The sequence below is a fragment of the Petaurus breviceps genome, unplaced genomic scaffold, assembly GCF_028583685.1.
Source record: "Petaurus breviceps papuanus isolate PSGF00001 unplaced genomic scaffold, PetGlider_PUasm1.0 90734, whole genome shotgun sequence".
Classification (NCBI taxonomy): Eukaryota; Metazoa; Chordata; class Mammalia; order Diprotodontia; family Petauridae; genus Petaurus; species Petaurus breviceps.
Genome location: NW_027187327.1, coordinates 10580076 through 10601396, shown reverse-complemented (window position 1 = coordinate 10601396; position 21321 = coordinate 10580076). Strand labels below are relative to the sequence as shown.

Sequence of the window (21321 nt, the reverse complement as noted above, 5' to 3'; positions counted from 1 at the left end):
AGAAGAAGAAGAAGAAGAAGAAGAAGAAGAAGAAGAAGAAGAAGAAGAAGAAGAAGAAGACTGAAGATCCTTATTCTAAAACATAGAGGGAAACATCCAATTAGTCAGTCAAAGTACATGTCTAGCAAGGTAGAAGAAATTATGTGGAAGTTAGGAAAATTCAACATTTTGTCCAGTGAATAACACCGTATAAAAGTAAATTAATAGATGAATATATGCAAATTCTTTTATTCCTGGCAGTAGTCTTCAAGAGTATTTCTGAAATAGGAAAACAAATTCCAACCTAATGATAAAAAGCAATGACTAAATATAGCCCTTGAAATGACTTAAACATATAACTGGCAAAAGACTTGAAATTTGCAAATAAAGATTGGTGGTCCCTTTGTCACTATCCAGTCTTTTACTGTCTTCAGCAGCATACAATCTTAAATAAAAAGACACATTCTGCTGACCTAGCTCTTGATGTTTATACAGGGGAGAAATATGCATCTTGGCACACACCGAAAAAAAACAAACAAAAAAAAAAAAAGAAAAACCTAACCCACTCTCCATTTAATGAAAACCAAAGACCACAGTTTCCATCTGAGAATATGTGTAGCCACTCACAGAGATACTTTAGAAATGAAACTGTTGCAAATTAAGTCTGTGGGCTTAACACGTGTTTCATGAAACAGAGCAGAGATAGGATAAATATTTCAAAGCCTGGTCAATAATCCTTATTATCTGAATTCATAATGGATTGATTCTGGAAATTTAGGCCATTATCTTACTGGTCTCCCATGGTCTCCGGGTTTTCCTGGTTTTCCACTTGGACCTGTGACTCCTGGAGACCCTGGGCTGCCCTAAAATAGAAGAAAAAATAGAACATTATGGTGAACAAATAACAACCCCATGTAAAGTAAACTAATAGATTATGACTCACTTTAAAAGTTTTTCAAGTACAGCACATGACTACATATAGAGTAGGAATAAAACGATACTGTAAGATGATAGGAGAAGCACAAAGTAGCTTCATGCTTTCTCTTCTGGATAGCCCTGTTTTAAAGCGAAATTGCTTTAGATAGTTACATTTTCCCCTTAGTTTGTAGAATAGAGTGTATCTAGCCAATTTTGACATAAAATGAATTTCTCTAAACTAGGTTCTTTCTCCCTCCCCTCCCCCCCACTGATTTCCATTAAAAAACAGTATCTGTTCTTCTGAGTTTAAAAAAAAAAAAAAGAGACTCCTAATGCAAAGAGTTGAAAACTTTTAGTGAGGAAAGGATTTAAAAAGGGGGTTAACCTCAAAATATATTGGGTACTAAAATGGAGCTTCACTTCTAAACTATTTAGGAGTTAGAGACAATTCCTACCTTTTTCACTTTTTTTCTCTGCCACATTTTCCTAATTCTGAAGCTTCCCTAACATATAACTCATTCCTCATCCTATCTAGACCATGGGAATTTTTCCTGTGCCTTATGGCACACAGACTTCACACTTACAACAACCGAAATTTCCTTTTCTTTTGATTTGACTATGCTTGCCATAAATGGGTTGCAATATTGCTCATTACGAGTAGGTACAGCCATGTAATACATGAGGTATTTCAGCCTTCAATTTCTCTAAATTACAGGCTTTAAGTTATGCAAAGCAAATAAATGTCCTATTTCATCAATTCTGCAAATTTGAGTTTATGAAGAATGTAGGATCACTATACATTTTAAATCTCTTCATTATATGATATTAAAGCACAAGAATTTGGCCATATTGTCTCTTAGGTACCTTCCAGTTCCAAATTTATGATGCTATGATCCTACAAATTAAAATTCATTTAGTACAATTTTTAGTATTTTCATGTTGTCCAGAACTAGCACCCAAACACATTTTTCATCTTTCCCTCTCTGGAAAGATTCTTCTCAGTCCAGGTGAACTTAATTGTGGTTTGCCCAGAATAGAAAAGAATACATCATAGGATTTCTAAAGCAAAAGTTTTGTGCATTTTTTCAAAAAGTTATAGTTGATTTGTGCTGAATTCAAGTGACACAAATATTAGTAAAAAGTAAAACATTCTTTCAAAACAAATACCATTTGCAAAGAATAATATAATTATAAAATCAAATAAAGACATTTGAAAGCCTATTCTAGTAAAATATTAAATATATCTAGTATGCTCAAGTTCACTTTATAGGAGTTATGTACACTAAAAGGACATTAATCAAAATTTGGGCTTCTCTTTCCATCCCAAATCCCAAACCTGGAGATCAGATGTTATACAACCAAAAAAATCTAAATATCTTTTTCTGAAAGTTAAAAGTTTCTATGCATATTTTAGAAGTGTGAATCATCTATTGAATCTGGAGTTAATGGTATTTTAATAGACCATTTTCACAGGCATTTTTTTTAACTCTAGGTTTGACTTTTTTTAAAGCAACCTAGCTTTGGTTTGTCCCACACTGTACAAGAGAAAGGGATTTCACTAGACGAGGTTCTCGAAATATTGCACAAAGTCATAGGTTTGATATCATCCCACTTACTGGTGGTCCAGGAGGGCCTCTGGGTCCCATTGCACCATCTTTTCCTGTAAAGCCCTATTGAAGAAATTAAAATTACAGGTTAATGTGATCACAAAAATGAGAAAAGGAGAAGTTGATGCTAATGGCAGACATAAAGATGGTTTTAGATATAGGTGCTTTTTGCATGTGCCTTTTAATTATAATGAAGAGAGACACAAAGACATGCTTTCCAAAGTAATTTGAATATGTTATAAAAGGTAAGTCATATCGTCTGTTTGTGCTTATTCAGGAATAATAAATAATAAACACCTCAAGAGTTCTAATCACACTACAACAATCAATGAGGCTACTTTTTTTCTAAACATCATTCATTCATTTCCCTTCTGTAGTGGACTGAAATAGACAAAAATATCCTTTTCCACAAACATATACAGGTACTGACCAGTGCTGTGGACTGAGACTGACTAAAATCAGTCCTCTGGTAGTTTAAGTTCAATATTGGAACAAAATGAGGAACTTGTAGGTCACTCAACACTTAGCAAAAGAAATTTATTTAGCCATAACAAGAGAAGGATATTCAACAAAGAGAGGCATACAGGATATTTGGAGTAGATTCAGTTGAACAAATCCACTCGCTTCTATTACCCATTAACTCACGGTGATCTACCAGCCAAAAGAAATCTGGGGCAACTTAAGAATAGAGGAGACTGGGACAGCTAAGTGGTGCAGTGAATAGAGCACTGGCCCTGGAGTCAAGAAGACCTGAGTTCAAATCTGGCCTCAGACATTTAACACAAAACTAGCCATGTGACCTGACCTTGGGTAAGTCACTTAACCCCAATTGCCCTGCCTTCTTCCCTCCAAAAAGCAAAAAAAAAAAAAAAAGACCCTCTTGGGGTGGCTAATTGGCACAGTGAGTAGAGTGCTGGCCCTGGAGTCAGGAGGACCTAGGTTTGGATCCGGCCTCAGACACTTAACACACACAAAGAAAAACTAGCTGTGTGACCTTGGGCAAGTTACTTAACCCCAATTGCCCTCCAAAAAGCAAAAAGAAAAAAGGAAAAAGAAAACCCTCTCCCATTCCCCCTCCCAGAGGTTCTCATGGCTTTTTTTTCACTCATGCAATGAGGAAGTGGTATCAATAGTCTGAACCCTTAGTCCCCTGGCTCAACCAAATTTCAAGGAATATCTCAGTGGCTGTTGATGTCCTTTGTTCTTGAAGAAAACCAAAATGACATCACTATGCTAGAGTCAGGTTGTGACTGATCAGACTGATCAGACCTTTTAAGGAAAAATTGGAGTAACTAGCATAGGAAGAGGAATTAAGATGTGACGACTCCTACAGTAACCACTAACAACCACAACATAAGAGAAATGAGGTCAGAGGAAGTGGGGGGAGGGGAGGGGGAGAGGAATAAACATCAGGGCATTATAACCAAGGGAAAGAAATAGACACCATCACCACAGCTGACAACTTTGTGAGAAAAATGTTTTCTTTTTTTTTTGGCTCTAACTATAGGACAATGTATTGATAGCACTGTTTTTTTCATTCATGTAGATTTTTATCCACAAAAGCAGTGGAGTGGGAAAGCTAGTGAACTGCCCTCCCTGCTCCACCCACCAAGAGAGGAAATCCCCATAATAAGCAGTTATTTTTTTTTATTGGTCCACGTCTCCTAATCTAACTCTTAATGTCATGATTTGTAATCTCAAAGGGTTGACTAAAAAAAAAAGAAAGAAAGAAAGCATCAACTATGAGAGCCAGGTCTTGTCTCTGCACAGTCTCCTCTATTCTTGAGTGGCCCCAGATTTCTTTTCTCTCCTTATGCTGCCAGATGGCCTTGGCCTTGAATGAGTCATCCTCCCGCACAGTTAGCAGCAGCTCCCCACTATCGTCCTCTGAAATCTGGCTGAGTATTTCTGAGTCAGATCATTGTTTTTAGTCTTGAATATTTTACCAAAGGAGATTTCCTTCTCAATTTCTACAAAAAAATTAGGGATAACTTTAATAATACTGTTAGAATTTGTCAATGATTTGGTTCCCCTGGGACCAATCAACCCAAGGATCCATGTTTCTTAGTAGCATGTGAATTTTACAATAGGAAATTAATTAAAGTAGTCCACTTCTTTTCTTAAAAATAGGCTGAAAAGTTATCCCCAATCATTCACTTTGGGGAAATTATGTTAAATCTATTTACAAAGCATCAGTTTCACTGGAAAAGGTTGTCTTGTAATGCATACACATACACACACACACACCCACACACACACACACACACACACACACACACACATACCCCAAACAATGGAAATTCACACCACATTCTAGAGTCATTTGATATAAGTTAAATGTGTTTTTGTTTTTCTAGGATCCCTCTGAGAAAGCAAAATGTGATAACATGGCTTGAACAGATCTGGTGATAGCATCTTTCATTTTGCTTCTCTTCTACTAACAGACAGAATATGTTATTTTGAGATTACTGCTATGGATTTTTTTCCCTCCTGCCTCACAGTTGCCTCCTTCAGTTTGCTGCCTGTGAACTGCTTTGTGAAACCATTTTCCATCACAAGAATGGTGGATCTGGCTTCAAGGGGTATGCTTTTGATGTTAATTATAGGGCTACAGATTGCAGTATCTGTAGTCCTTTGTATGACAATTTTATCTCTGGCTATCTTTCATTTCCAAAGATGCTTCTACTAATGGTACTGGTGTGTGTGTGTGTGTGTGTGTGTGTGTGTGTGTGTGTGTGTGTGTAGAATGAATATAGCTTGACCATTAGTCAGCTTCACACAATATGTGCACAGAAGTCAAATTTGTGGATCCACTTTTTTGATTTGTAGAACTCATCACACCATCAGATTTGCTTTAGATCCCATAACTGCCTAACACATTTTTTTAATTATCCATGTTAAAGTATTTGTACTTGTAGCCAGGAAGAACTAGGTTCAAATCCCACTTCTCACATGTACTAGTTGTGTTGCCCTGGTCAAGTTGTTTAACCTGTAAGTCTCAGTCTATTGATCTGGAAAATGAGGAGGTTGATCTAGATAGCTTCTGAGATCCTTCCCAGTTAGTTCTACATCAATGATTCTACAAATCATACATTGTCATTTTTTCTAATCTGTTTTTCCTCTAGCCAAAAGCATAGTTACATTCCTTCAACAGCATGTACATGGGACATGTTTTCATTGCCCTTAACTTATCGGCTACCAGAAACAAAAGATGCTGTGGCAACAAGTAAGGCCCATAGACTTAACTTCGACCACTTTGTATTATCTGTCCTGATCATCCACCATTGGGAAAACATTAACTATCATGTCCAATGGAATCATGAAAGTGACTGGTTTGAATGGATTTATGCCCACTTTTTGCACATTTAGTGGCATGCTTCATAGTTCTAGATTGGTTTGTCTCCATGGTGTACCGTTATGCACCATTCTCCTCCCTACACTACATAGCAAAGCCAAAGTTTTTTTATCTCTGGCTATCTTTCATTTCCAAAGATGCTTCTACTAATGGTACTGGGGTGTGTGTGGGGGGGGTCTACCTCCCATTTCTTTGCCTTTGCATTGGCCATTCTTTATTCTTAGACTGCATCCTCTTCTCATTTTTGCTGCATAAAACTCTTTTCTTCAAAATGCAACTCAAATACTGACTTCTGCATGAAGTCTTTACTAATCTCTCCCCCCACAACTGCTATGCCCTCCCTAACTACTTTGGTTTTATTTATTTATATTCAAACAAGTTGTCTTCCCACTAAACTGTAAGCTGGCTAAGAGGAGACTGTATCATTATTTTGTCTTTTTATCCCCAGCACCTAACACAAAATTTAATGCACTTAATTTTTTTTTTATTTTTTGCTTTTTGGAGGGGGGAAGGTAGGACAATTGGGCTTAAGTGACTTGTGCAAGGTCACACAGCTAGTTTTGTGTTAAGTGCCTGAGGCTGGATTTGAACTCAGGTCCTCCTGACTCCAGGGCCGGTGCTCTATTCACTGCAACACCTAGCTGCCCCACTTAATTTTATTATTAAGAGAAAGCTATGCTTATACTAGTCATTTGAAGCCACTTACCCAGAGTCCCTTTCTTCTTCCATAGTAAACAAAGCTATTAAAGCTAAAATCATAATGGTTCCCATACAATATCCCCAACCACAGACCTTGGGATGGTCCAAAGCTGGATATTTTCCAATTATATTGGGCTTTTAATGTGCTAAATAATGAAGCAGTTCTTTTCTTTCTTAGCAAGTTAAGTTGTATTAGGTCTTAATTAATAGATTCATCTTTGAAAGTAGCATAATTAAAAAGGAAACTTACTCTATCTCCTGGGGGTCCCATGGGGCCTGGTGGGCCGGGTAAGCCTGGTGAACCCTACAAAAAATGAACAATGTAAGTGAAACAAGGAAATTTTTCCCAATAGGAAAGCATGCTTGCACTTTTCATTGTAAATGGACACTTGTAAGTATTAAAAATATTTTTAAAAGAGTTGGGAGGCAGTCCTTTGGTAAGAAATCAGAAACCAGAATCCAGGACAGAACTGGACATATATCAGTTGATCAATAAATTCTTGCTGATTGATATTAGAGCAGGAGAGGCAGGATGATGTAGGGCAAATAGACAAACTTTAGTCTTTTAGGAACCCAAATGGCTAAATATTCAAATGTTACTTGATAAGTACAGGAAGGGAAATTGTAACAACTAACTTACTGATCGGCCTGGGAGTCCTGGCTCTCCTGCATCACCTTTGACCCCTTGTCGACCCTGTAATGAACAAGAAGATAGAAGTTCTAAGCCAATTTATAAAACCAAGTAAAATAAGAAGACAGAATGGTCTTCATTTATGAAATCCCTGCTACTTCACAAATCCACTGTAGGCATAATGATACAGGAATCTGAGGGCATTTTTGAGAACAGTGAATTAAAAGTACAAACTATTTTTATTGAATCATATTCTTCCAGTGATGTTATCATTATCAAAGTAGATAAGCCAAGTTATAATAATATTGTGGCAAGTCTTTTTATGGAACAAGAAACAGAAAAAAATAATTCAACATAAATCATTGTTATAGAAATGAAACTTGTAGAAAAAATTTATTTTTACATGTTTTATAATCATTCATTTGATGCTATGATAGGGTAATAAGAAGAATGGGTTAAAAATCTTTGACTCGATAATAAGGTTTTCAATTTATCTATATGTATGTATTTAAAGATACTGGCGTACAGATATAGCTAGTCTTATTGATATAAAATAATTGAATTTACTACAATGAGAAAGAATGAAAATGAAGCCTCTCAGAAGCAGCTTTGCTTCAGATTTGATTTTTATTTTAGAGGTCTTTTATATGTGTCATATATATATATATTATATGTCATGTTTTACACCTCCATATTCTAATCCATTAGATTTAAGTACTATGCATGATGACTTTACAACAACTAAACTCCTAAATATTCTCTGCTTTACTGCGTGGGGGCGGGAGGGAAAGGGGGAAAAAACCCCAGTGTGTCAACTCTTCTCATGAAACAGTTCCACATCTCTGTAACTTCTAGCCTTATGGAATTACTTGAGATGCTACTAAGATAAGTAAGATGCTTACTAACAACTATTGTTGTTACAATGCCATTATATGTAGGGTGCAGGATTTCAACCTACCTCTTTCTGGCTCCAAAGCTAGCCTTCTATCCTCTGTGCCTACACTATCACTATCTCAGGCAATGCATAATCTTTATGCTTAGATATTCCAATGAAAATTAAAATCTAAATTTTAGACTGGATCCATTTTGTCTGACATGGAGAATAAATATTATCTATGAAATAAAATTATGAGTCATAGAATCTAGAAGCTTTTTTTCCAACTTGAGTTTTACCTTTAATGCAATAGAAATGCATTTTATAATTGCACATTCAACCAGAAAACAAGGATTATAGATAAATTGATCTGAATCTTCATGGAGTTTAAAGAGATTCCATGCCTAATACAGGTTGTAAGAAATCTACAGAAATTCAAGTAATTATGTGATGACTTGCAAGTGATATCAAATAAGTGTCAATAATTACACTTAGGCAGAATTATTTTAAAATATAGACACACTATTTATAAATCTAAAGTGTTTGCCACATTGGGAAGTTGATTCACAGACAAAACGTTTAAGCTATATTTAATTTCAGAAGCATCATGGAAAATGTTGCTGTTAAATTCAACATTAAATGTACCAGGTTCACAAAATACAGTAAATTTACTCACTTGTTCTCCTGGAATTGACAGTCCATTGGGTCCCTGAGGACCTGGAGGACCCTGGGGACCTGGGGGACCTGAATCACCACGAGGACCTGGGGGCCCCTTAAATAAACAAAGCCAAAGCAAAAAAGTCAGTGCCTCAGTTGGGTAGGTTATCACCTTCAAAATCTGCATTTGTCAGAAACTTGTTTTTATAACTCAAAAGACATTGATCAAATCAGTTTTGAAAGAAGACCCTTGAAGCTTACATCAGTTCCCCCAGCTCTTTACTGGTGATAATATCCTATCCCTCTCCTCATCATTCAGGCATCCTTTTCCTATTTGCAAAGAAAATATAGCTGACGCTACAGTAAATGAATTAGGTTTCCATAAGAACCTTAATAGAAGAGGAATGAGTAAGAGAAACAAAGTGTATCAAATATAAACATAATCTTATACAAGCAAGGATTGATTTCCTTGAGGCTTATTCTGATTTCTCCTTGGAAGTATTGATTAAACAATAAAACATTAAATATTCATTGAGGGTCTATTCTCTACAGAACACTAGTATAAATGAAAGCTCAATTTCAAGAACACTGGTCTCCCACCCACAAATTGATTGGTCTGACCTACTAATTAGCTTGTTAGAATTGATGATCTGACAAAGATCGTCTAAGGGTATCATAGATGGATCATAAGATCTCAAGGTTATAGATTTTGAACTAGAAAAGACCTCAGAGGTCATCTACTAAAACTCTTCTTTTTGCAGAAGATAACTGGAGAGGGTAAGTGACTTGACATAGCCATACAAATAGTAAGAGGAAGAGCCAAAATTTGAATCTAGGCCCTCTGAAGCCCAATTCCGCATTACCCTATTATTCATGTGTTTTGCAATAATCATTTCATTGTATTAGAAGCTCTCCTAGCATTTGCAGGAAACATTTTTCTAAGGAATTCAAATTCTCTTATTAAAATTAATTTTGTTTTAGAAGAAATGATGATAATGATCCTATAGTTAGATCAGGCTCTGTAAGCTCTTTTGGTAGAAACATGGATCCCTTTGTGACAAAATAAATATATCCATCTTTACATATGTGTTGATTCATCTCATAAATCCTCACTAAAGGTAAATCTCATTATACATTATAAACAGTGGCCCCCTAGCATTGGAGGACAATAGAACGAATGTCCTGGCTCTCATATTTCCTCCTTCTTGAACCTCCACCATAAAAATTATGGAGACCCCAGTAAATCACACCTTGGGTTCCTTACTTCTTGCTCTCATTCAGTCATTTTAGTCATGTCTGACTCTTCATGACCCTAATTGTGGCTTTTTTTTGCAAGATACTATAATCGTTTGCCATTTCCTTCTCCAGTTCATTTTACATATGAAGAACTGAGACAAACAGGATTAAGTGACTTGTGCAGAGTCACACAACTAGTTAAGTGTCTGAGGCCAGAATTGAATTCAGGAAGATGAGTCTTCCTGTCTCCAGGCCCAGAATTCTATCTACTATTCATCCTACTTCCTTAATTAAATTATTGTAAATATTTGGCATAAATTTTCCCATCCCATGCCTGACTTTGCTGCTGCCATACTTCCATTCTCTTCTTGTTACTTGAACTCTCTCCCATTTCACACTCCATCTCCTTCAGGGTCAGATCTCTGCCTTCCAAAATGACATCTGATCAAATCTGGGTACTAATTGACTAGCTAATGGGTAAAGGTTAAACTAAGAACTGCTCATGGCCCTCCCTCCAATTCCTGTGTCACATGTGTATATATAAACCTTCTGAAGAGAATAAACAAATATTTCTAGCCTTCACTGTGTTTTATTGATTGGCATGAATTAAATAAATTATTTTTAAATGTATAAGGCATTGGAGATGAGGTTCCTGGGGACCTCTCACATCAACTATAACATATATATAGCCATGAGTTGACTTTTCAAAGATATTCCAAAAATATTTCTTAGTGTCTCTTTCCCATTAAAATGTTGACAATTCTTGCTCTAAATGAATGCTGCAGGTTGAATTCTAGCTCTGTCCTATCTTTGTACTCCATCCAACAATTTAGTGGACAAAGTTAGCAACAGGTTCATTGGAGTGACTTTTACTAAAAGTATTAGTCTTCATCATATAATGTATGACCTCTCCAACCTACCTCCTCTCCTAAGCATTCACTCAAATAGTGTGAGTCCCTTCCCTCTCCCTCATCATCATTTCTGTTGAAAATAAATAGCATGGGGTGCCTAGGTGATGCAGTGAGTAAGAGCACCGACCCCAGAGTCAAGAGGACCCGGGATCGGTTATGGCCTCAGATACTTAATACCCACACAAAAAAACTGGCTGTGTAAACTTGGACAAGTTACTTAACCCCAATTGCTTTAAAAAATAAAAATAAATAGCAGCTAACATGAACTTATAAGTGCCTAGTATCAAGTTTTATACTTTTAAAAACATTTTCAAGAATGGCTTAAGTCACCATTACAAAATCCTGATAAGAATAATATAAATGATAATTTTGCTGTGGCAACTTGTCCAAAGTCATATATCACAGTGATGGTATTTTAAAACAATAACTCAAATGAAAAAGAGACAAAAAAAATTAAGTAGACTTTAAATAGATACTTACAATTGCTCCATTAATTCCTCTTTCTCCTCTGGGACCTTTAGCACCAGGACCACCCTAAAATATACATACATATTATATGTTGTTATGTTGTTTCTGTAGCAAGATAAGGAAAAATATAATACTTATGCAAACAACCATAAAGAAGTTGTTGCTGCAGGGAAGTCTAAAACATCATCATCCTTGACCAAAAAGGACCCAAAGCAAATATTTAAGATGGAAATCAAGGAAATAAGTATTTTCCCATCTTGCACATCTTAGTTTTACATTTTGCCATACATATACTGCTAATAGAGTTTCAAAACTAATTTAAGAATTGTTGGGGGAAAATTAATATTACCTAAAAGGCCAGAAAACACAATGTACTATTTTGAAAACCTATTAGCCAACATTGAATTGGGCAGTTAAATCTTTTAAGAAAAGATTAACCTGATTTTAATCTCTAAGTAACACAAAGTAGGTACAGCTCCACCAAAAAGAATCTATAGATCTCTAAAAAGTAGAGGCAATGATCAAGAAGGCCTATAATACACAACTATCTCATTGTAGGTTAAAAAACTAAAAATAATCAACAATAATCTCCAATGGTTTAATAGGTGTGTAATCTCAATGGTGTGGGTATTTCCTCCAACAATGTATATTGTAACATATCCATAACCTACTAGTCCTAAAGCAACTTTTGTCTATATATTCTCATAATACCAAAGAACAAAGTCCACATTAACCATAAATACCTGCTTCTATGAATGTAGGTTCATTGGCTAGCCTGGGATCATACAGGTAATAAGTATCACAGGCAGGATTGAGGCTAGATCCTCTGTATTGCATACCTCCTTTGATTTTTGACATTTCATATCTATAATTTGATACTTTATGGACTATAGCAGGAATTCTTAAACTAGAATCTATGAATTTTATACACACACACACACACACACATATATATATATATATATATATATATATTTGATACCTTGCAACAAAATTGGTTTCCTTTGTGATGCTATGTATTTTATTTTATGCATTTAAAAGCAATAATTCTGAGAAGGGGTCCACAGGCTTCACCAGACTGCCAAAGGGATCCATGACACCAAAAATGTGAAGAATCTCCTGGACTGTATATGTATTTGACACACAAAATGCACATAAAATGTTCTAGATTTGAAGTGATCTGCACACAGCTCAGCCTCTATAATTTAACACTATGAGACTTGTCTAGAGAGTTTCTAGAAACATCTTGAAGAATCCTTTAAGGCATTACAATGACCAGGGGAACGCAAATTTACATTTTTTGAAGACTGAGTATTTGAATATGTTCTGGATTGAATAAGAAGATGCCAAGAAGATGAATTCTAATACCAGAGTCAAAATATTTTTGATCCAGTTATCCTCCACTACAGCTACCTGAATCTAATACCAAAAGACACATTCTACTGAGCTGGCAGCCTTGAAAGACTTAAAAACTCTGACTGCTGCAATGTCCAACCATGGTTCCAAAGGATCAGGAATAAAGAATGAGATCCACCTCCAGGCAGAAAGGTGAAAAATCAAATACGCAAAATGAAAAACATTTTTGACATGGCCTACCTGAGAATCTATTTTGCTTTAATATACCTATTTTGTAACAAGGTTGCTTGTTTGTTTGTTTTTAATTTTTGGAAGGGTAGGGAAGGACAAGGGAAAGGGGAATGGAAAATAGGAAGAAGAAAAAATGCTTATTAATTGAAAATATTAATTAAAAAAAAGGAGAGCAACCTCAGCAGTGCCAGGCAGGAGAGTGACCTGTGTTTTAATGACCTTAGTTTTCGAAAAGGAAAATCATATCTACAATTTTTAAAAGAAAAACTATGTAAATGCTTTTTATATTTCCTTACCGCTGGTCCAGGTGGTCCGGGAGGTCCAACACTATCCTGGGTACATGTGCAAGCATTTGGAAAAGCTGGGCATTTAGCTTCATCTCTCTGGATTATTGAGAACAATAATCAGCAATTATGAAAAAAATAAACCACATTTCTCTCTCCATAATTTACACAAACAAGGGAGTCAATTCCTTGTCATTTAAAGGACAAAGATCTAATTATCATAATAAATGATCATGAGAATTCATATCTGACTCTCAAATGAAATTTCTCTCTACAATTATATTGTTTTCTTTAAGAAACCTTACAGGACAAAGCAACACTTCTAAAGGAACATTTAGAATCACTAGTGATTTAGTGTAATTTTTCTCTGACCCAATGTTCTCTGCCTTGCTATTACTCAGTCATTTCAGTCACATCTGACTCTTCATGACCCCATTTGGCATTTTCCTGGCAGAGATATTGGAGTAGTTAGCCATTTCCTTCTTCAGCTCATTTTACAGATGAGGACACTGAGGCAAAGAAGGTTAAGTGACTTGCCCAGGGTCACAAAGCTAATAAGTATCTAGGATCAGAATTGAATTCATAAAGAGGAGCCTTCCTGATTCCAAGCCTAATGCTCTATCTACTGCACCACCCAGCTGCCCTAGCAGTGTTCTCTATCTAGCTCAGACAAAAACCATCCTGCGATTTTATACTCAGCTTTGCATTCCCAAAGTTCAAAACACATCACAGAATGATACATTTAGAGTTGAAAGGGACCTTAGAAACCATCTCATCCAATCCCCTCCTTTTGCAGATGAGGAAACTGAGGCCCAGAGATGTTAATTAACTTGCCAAGCAAAGTCACTAAGGTAGTAAATATCAGAGGCAGCACTTGAAATCAGATCCTCTGACTCCTCCAATCATGCTCTTTCTGCTCGAACATGCCAATACTATAACCATTGTAACAGTCACTTGCATAAACATGAGTTCTTTCTTCACACTGAAATGTGGTTCATTTTTGTTATTTAAAAATAATAGAAACCTAAGGAGATGGTAATTTATTCAACAAATTCATGGCAGCATTTTACAAGCAGAAAGGAACGTTTAGCGGAAATCTGGGGATTGGGTGAAGCATTTCTAGTTAATCTACTGCAATGCTTCTTGAGAATTTCCTAATATGGGTTTACTCATTCTCAGCTGGAAAGGGAGGGGGTCACATCAAACACTGGCATGAACTATGATAACTGATAAAGGTACAAGCCGTTGCATATTCCTGGGTTTCCTATTTGCTGATAACAGCTGCTGAGTGTTACTTTCTCAATACAACTTCTCACTGTCAGCAGGCTTTACTGGTAAGATTTTTGACAGTATCCAGTTCAGGAATACTTACCCTTGCAGGGATGTCACAGCATCTGTCCCTACTGGTCCACACTGGGCTGCACACTATGTCAAAATTCTGGATTTGGAACTGCAAAACAACCATATCCACTAAGTGTTTTTTTTTTGTTGTTGTTATTCACTGGAGACTGCAAACATTTCAGATTTCAACGTCTCCTCAGAGTCAAAATTGAGAATTTGCCAGCTTCTTGGATAAAAGTTTACAAGTGTTCTACTTCATAAATAATGTGCTCCTGTTTTCTCAGGGGAGGTGGGGGAGGAAATTCCCTCCAGTTTCTTAAAATAAATAAACACCCATACTTCAGAAGAAGGAAAAAGTCAAGCCAAATGCTCCTGATGAACTTCGGCTCCTGATCCTGGTTTGTGGCCAGAGAGAAATGTTTCTCAAGAAGTGAAAAAGGGCCTTAATAGCTAGTGTATTCCAATTTAGCTAACTGAACAAACAGAATTGCAAGGTTTTTCAGTAGGGCAGATTGAGATTTTTAATACTATATTACATGAAAATCCTACCTTCCCACATAAAGATATTCTCCCACAAAAATTTCTCTTTAAATAAAAATGTAAATTGATTAGACATATTCTCATTTTTTAAAAAGCTCATGTTACATTTTCAACACTAAGATCTAAAATCTCAATAATGCCATGATAGGTAAAGACTAAAACTGATTTCATTGGTATAAGGAACTCCCAGGTGAGGTAATCCCCTCTACAAAAGCAGATCAGCTCCTTCTAGGCAGAGTATTAAAGAGTTGCCTAGAGCAGTTAGAGCTTCAGTGACTTGCCCAGGGTCACACAGTCAGTATGTATCAGAGACAGGACTTGAAGATTTCTGACTTTGAGCTCTCTTATCTCTTATAGGATCCTGTCTTTGTATGTCATGATACAATATAAAATCCTATACTAGTCAATTCTTCTTGAAACATAGAGTTCATATTCTTTGTGACACAAATTCAGGTAAACCAAAGTGAATTTGTTTTTAAAGCAATATTCATGTTCTCTAAAAATTACTATGAATTTAATGAGACCAATCTGCTTCAAGACTTCAAAGTCATCTTTTTAAAAAATAGAACACTAGAATTGGTTTACAAGGAAGTAGAAAAACCCACAATCTACACAAAAAATCAATAATTCATGTCTAGGAGGTACATGTTAATGAATTCAACAAAACTTCCTTCTTCCTGGGAGTGATCTTTCAGTAAAAATGATTACTCTTTAAGAGATAAGTCACTTCTTGTGAGGCTAATTTAGGATCTAATGAAAGTCTAAAAATAATGTTCCATAATATTAAAGGCACAATTATATGAAATGAAAAAATACTATATATTTTTATTAGCTAAGACTATGTCTTAAGATCAATGTAATAGTATAACTTAATTTTAATTAACTGGGGGGTTTTGACATCAAGTCAGGGTGTGACCTAACTTGGGAATGTTTGGGGATTTTTCTCTGTAGTGCCTAGAGATCCTAGCTAGTATGCCACGATTAAATAAATCACTGGTTTATCCACAGCACATTCACCCATTGAAAATTCTTCCAGATGTGTATTTGCTGAGTGAATAAACACAATTTCAACATTAAAATGTACAGAGGTACCACATGAAATGGAAACATGCTACTTACTGCAGCCGATTTCCTTTCACCTTTAATAAGCTTTCCAAGAATTTCATAGCCATCAGTTGTGATGTTACCAGCTTCCTTGATGTCCTTCTCTATAATTTCATAGCAGTCTATGTAAATCTTAACATTTTTTGAAGTCACTACAATATGAACCTGAAGAGAAAAAACACATTTAATGATGAAATGACTATTTTGTCACATTATCTGTTTTACTGCAAAAGTGTGCTGTGAGACTCAGAGAATGTTTAAGGTGAAAGGACCTGAGGCATCACTGACTCTAAGACCAGAGAGGGGAAAATGACTTGTTTGGTGACCTAAATAGTGAAAGACCTAAGACTAGAACACAAATCTCCTGAGGCCCTTTCTTCTAAAAAGTTGCCTCATTTTCAACTGGATCAGAAGGCAAGTGATATTTGAAGTCCGAAGTGTCCCACTATCCTGTAGTACAGTGGAAAGAAAGTTGAACCATCAGTCAGAAGCTCAGAATTTAAATCCCACCTCAGATGATTCCTATCTGTGTGACTTTGAACAACTGAGTGAAGCTCTGTGGGCTTCAGTTTCCTCATCATAAAATGAGAAGATAGAACCAAAGGGCTTTGGATGTGACTATATTTAAGACAGATTATGAAGAATAAGCCAAGAAGCTGCTATAATTAATGGGACACTTCTATCTCCAGACTCATGACTTTATTCATTAAAAATGCAACTCAAAGAATATCACTGGGGAACAGGTAGTTGGTACAGTGCACCAAAGCACCAGGCCTGGATTCAGGAGGACCTGAGTTCAAATTCAGCCTCAGAAACTTACTAGCTGTGTAACCCTGAGCAAGTCACTTAATCCTGATTTCTTTCCAAAAAAGAAAGAAAAAGAATATCTGATGAACCATATCTACATTGCCTAAGATTCTAAACAAAAAAAGTAGAGGACTACAGAGACAGATTATTACTACATTGTCAGAAAAGGTCATTATATAAGTTGTTTTTGACTAACTGCTTTTCTATGTTAAAAGGGAGGGCTCAATTCTGGAGGCTGTGCAATAGGGAAATCTATATCCAAGAATAACTGTGCTGTAAAAGCTAAAGGCATCAGAAAAAAAACTTACTAAAAAAAAAAAAGGAAGCTCAAAATAAATTAGTCTCATCCCTCATTAGTTTCTCTTTACTCCATTATGTTCCTCAAGTCCTAAGTCCTGAGCACTACTTTTCACCACCTTATCCAATAGGAAAATAATACCCCTCTCACAGTTCTCCAACTGATGATTTTTTAGCATTCCATCTTCTTTGAAAGTCAACTAATACTGGTGTCTTTTTGGTCAACTTTAGTAATGTAAACTATTTTAGAAAAGTATGAGTATGGTTATAAGTAATTCTTGAAGCCTATATATAGTCATATTCGATATTTCCATTTGTCATAACATATACCCAATAAGTAAGAACTTGATGATTATTTTAAAAAGTCTGACACTAAATTAAAAGGAACAGAAAGTCATGACTAAGAGGTACATGGTTTTGTATTCTGAGTCAATAAATAGAGGGGTAATCTCTAGAGAACTTTGTGATTTTTTTTCTTTTTTTTTCTTTTTGGAGGGGGGAAGGCAGGGCAATTGGGGTTAAGTGACTTGCCCAAGGTTACATGGCTAGTAAGTGTTAAGTGTCTGAGGCTGTATTTGAACTCAGGTCCTCCTGACTCCAGGGCTGGTGCTCTATTCACTGTACCACCTATTTGCCCCTGTGATTTTTTTTAAATGGCAAATACTTTTCCATATGGATTTGTCATCAGGACATTAATTTAGCTTGAAAAAGATTATAAACGCAAAATTCTATTTGTCTATGGCTAGTATGTACCTTTGTAATAAAATTACTTTAAGCTATCCCCCCAAAGGAAATTATTTGAAATTCAAGTATTGTGAATTTCTCACAAATGCTCATAATCTAGAGGACTTGTGTTCAGATAACTGCTCTACTAACTCTACAATCTGGGCAAGTCTTTTTCACCTTCTCTTGGCCTGTTTCCTCACCTATAAAATGAGGTTGTTGAATCAAATGACCTCTGAGGTTACTTGCAGTTTTAAAGATATGATCCATGATACAAAAACAAAGGTAGTAACAAATACATACAATACATTTGGATATGTTTACATGGTGTACACTTGCTTCTTATCAGAAAATATTTTACATTTTAATACAAACTATAAGTAAGATTTCCATAAAAACAAGCTCCTTAAAAATAATAAAAACTCACATAGAATGACTAGTGAGAAATTTACCTTTCCAGTGCTTACCATCAACAAACCTGTCTCACTACTTGCCCACTCAAGGACTAAAACATATTTGAAAGTTCCAAACTTGCTTATTATCTATTATCTCTAAAGAATTTGGATAATTTCATGATTTCTTTCTTACATCTATTCCTTTTGTTGGACTGAATTTTCAAATAGCAATTTCCTAAACTTCTGCAATGTAAACTCTTTTACATTCAAAGAAACTGAACTAAACTACTGGGAAGGTAAACAACTGGTCCAGGCGTGCTAAAGCACTGAGTGAAAGGTTCAGAGTGGAATTCCCCGCCACTGAGTGACTGACTGACCAATTATCCCAGTGATTTTCAGGATCTTTTATATTTTTCTGCTTCTGATAAGAATAACTCATATTTTAACAGTTCTTTGTGGTTTTCAAAGAACTTAACACATCACAACCTTATGTATAGGTAACATCTAGGTTGTCACAGGTATACAATATTTTTTCAAACTAATGTTCAGAAATGTGTTTTTGTCTTTCTAATTAACAATTGATGAACATGGGATTATATATTTAATCACATTACTATATTTTTGTTTATTATCAACAATTCATGCACTTTTATAAGTTCTGAATACATACTGCAAAAGTAATCATTTTGCATCCTGCCAATATAAAAAATCCTATAAAAACTTTAGTTTCTGTCACTATAGCCCTCTCTGAAATAACACTAATATTGTCTTTGTGACCTAAAATAAAACATGTGGATATAACACAAAAATTATTACATAAAAACCACAAGCTGAGCAATAGCCCTACTTCTAAATACCCAGTGCTCATTTATGAGAAGTTTACAATCTCATCAAATGTCCAGAATAAGTGTGGTTACAAAATCATAATTTTAAAAAGTTAATCTCAGAAAGATACACAAATATAAGTTTAATGGATATATCCAAGAGCCAAATGATTTCTTATGAAATTTTCCAGGTTCAACATCTTTCACCAAGGATAGCTCTGCTATATCCAAAAGCAAATGCCAAAATAAAGTGTACTTCTCTGGTGAGGCACTAGCAGGACTGGGCTTTTCTATGAGGACCAGAAAGTTATTGAATAGATAGAAAAATAGGAAGATCCAAAAATTCATAAATTTTTCCCCCTTTATTTGCTTTTGGATCCTTATTAGTGAGCAGTCCTTATTGTACACAGAAGATTCTTTGAATGTCAATGAAGGGGATCCAATAATTGGATTCAAAAGAAGGAGGGAGACAGAGACAAACAGAGAAAGACAGAGAGACAGAGACAGACAGAGACAGAGAGACAGAGACAGACAGAGAGTCACTCTGGAAAAAAAAAAAAAAGATTCCCTCTTGGGAGTAGAGGAATAAGAAGTGCCCAAATGCTCCAAAGGACGGCATATCAATTTTCACTTTTGATTCACATTTGACTAGAAATTGCAAATATTTTATAGATGAAGATTATTCTGTACACAATACTTAAGGAATTTTATGCAACTAGTGAAATAGGAGGTATTGCCATTTACTTTAGAATATAGATAAGCATCATTAAAAAATGACAGATTCTTTATTCATTTTTTATTTTCATTCTTAAACATTTCCAAATTCCATGTACTTCATTTTTCATTAATCGTATGTCTATACCATACAAATCTAGCAAATCCTCTCTTCTACACTATGTACTAAAAAACTTTAGTTGGTTAATTCTGACTACCAAACAGATAAGAAGTAAGCATCCTCAAAACATTAGACAAAATACTTCTGTGTGGTTATCAGTTCTGCTGTCATATAAACTAAGCACTGACACAGCTGGAAAAATAATTGTGTTTGTGTGTGGGAAAAACAATTCTTATTCAAAATTTTTTAGGTTGCTTTTATATTCATTAATGTTTCTTTGGATTGATTGAAAAATGTCCAATCTATATTTCACAGACATCCACCACCTTTCCATAAATGGGAAAAAAGCAGACTACTATGCTTTAAAAAAATTTTTAAAGGTCAATAGTCCAAGGAAAAGAGATGCCTGCTCCAGATTTAGATATGCTATAATTCTGCTAACCTAACATGAGCATCCATGAAATTCCAAAAGAGAAATAATTTTAAGTCATATTCTCTTCTACAAAATAACACTTATGTAACCTTAAATGTTTACCTTGTGAAAACTTCCATAAAACAGTGTCTTCACTTCATCTGTGTCAAAAGTTATTGTCTGAACTTCACCCCTCACATCCTTGTTAAAGAATGACAATGTCTTGCTGGATGCTGCAGTCAATACAAAATTAAAGATAATGTTAAAAGGTATGTTGCTCATCATTAAATCAATTAAGCATGTAAATAGGAATACTTTTATTATTGAGATTTAGCAAAATCATAATTGCTAGAAACAGTTCAAATACTACATTGGTTTGAAATGGTGTTTAAATGCTCTTGGTATTCTAGATTTTTAAAACTTTAAATCTGAAATCATGTTACCAAATGAAATCAGTTAGGAAAAAAAAGTAAACTATCTTGAGCAACTTAAAATCTAATTCATGGGCTTTTCTTTAAGCAAAATCTTCCTTACGGTCTGCAATCACTCCAACTTGAGGCTTGTAGTCTCTGTCTGTTATTTGCCAAATTGCAAATGGATCACTGGGGCTTTCTGGAAGAAGTCGGAATAGCAGGATAATGGTGTATGAAGGGGGTAAGCCATCTGGATGTAGGTCTCTGTTAAGTAAACAACAAAGCATCTCTTACTAAACAGATACAAATTCTAAAATATTGGGGCTGGAGTCTCATTAAGGAAGAGAAGGGGGAAGGAAAAGAAGAAGAGAGGAGAGGTTCTTTAATAACCAGACTAATCTGGCTGGTATTCAGAACAAACAAC

At 35.4% G+C, this 21321-nt stretch overlaps 1 protein-coding gene across 4 annotated transcripts in view; it reads right to left on the bottom strand.

The window, feature by feature from the left end:
* Window positions 1-21321, bottom strand: part of COL12A1 (collagen type XII alpha 1 chain) — a 145590-nt gene that overhangs the window by 11852 nt on the left and 112417 nt on the right. For all 4 annotated transcript variants that reach the window (XM_069067012.1, XM_069067009.1, XM_069067011.1 and 1 more), the window contains 11 exons: window positions 21019-21161; window positions 20608-20717; window positions 16207-16356; window positions 14579-14656; window positions 13219-13305; window positions 11348-11401; window positions 8740-8835; window positions 7199-7252; window positions 6809-6862; window positions 2514-2567; window positions 771-842 (listed from right to left, as the gene is read on the bottom strand). In XM_069067012.1, coding sequence (XP_068923113.1) covers window positions 771-842; window positions 2514-2567; window positions 6809-6862; window positions 7199-7252; window positions 8740-8835; window positions 11348-11401; window positions 13219-13305; window positions 14579-14656; window positions 16207-16356; window positions 20608-20717; window positions 21019-21161 — 952 coding nt within the window. The remainder of the gene's footprint in view (window positions 1-770; window positions 843-2513; window positions 2568-6808; window positions 6863-7198; window positions 7253-8739; window positions 8836-11347; window positions 11402-13218; window positions 13306-14578; window positions 14657-16206; window positions 16357-20607; window positions 20718-21018; window positions 21162-21321) is intronic.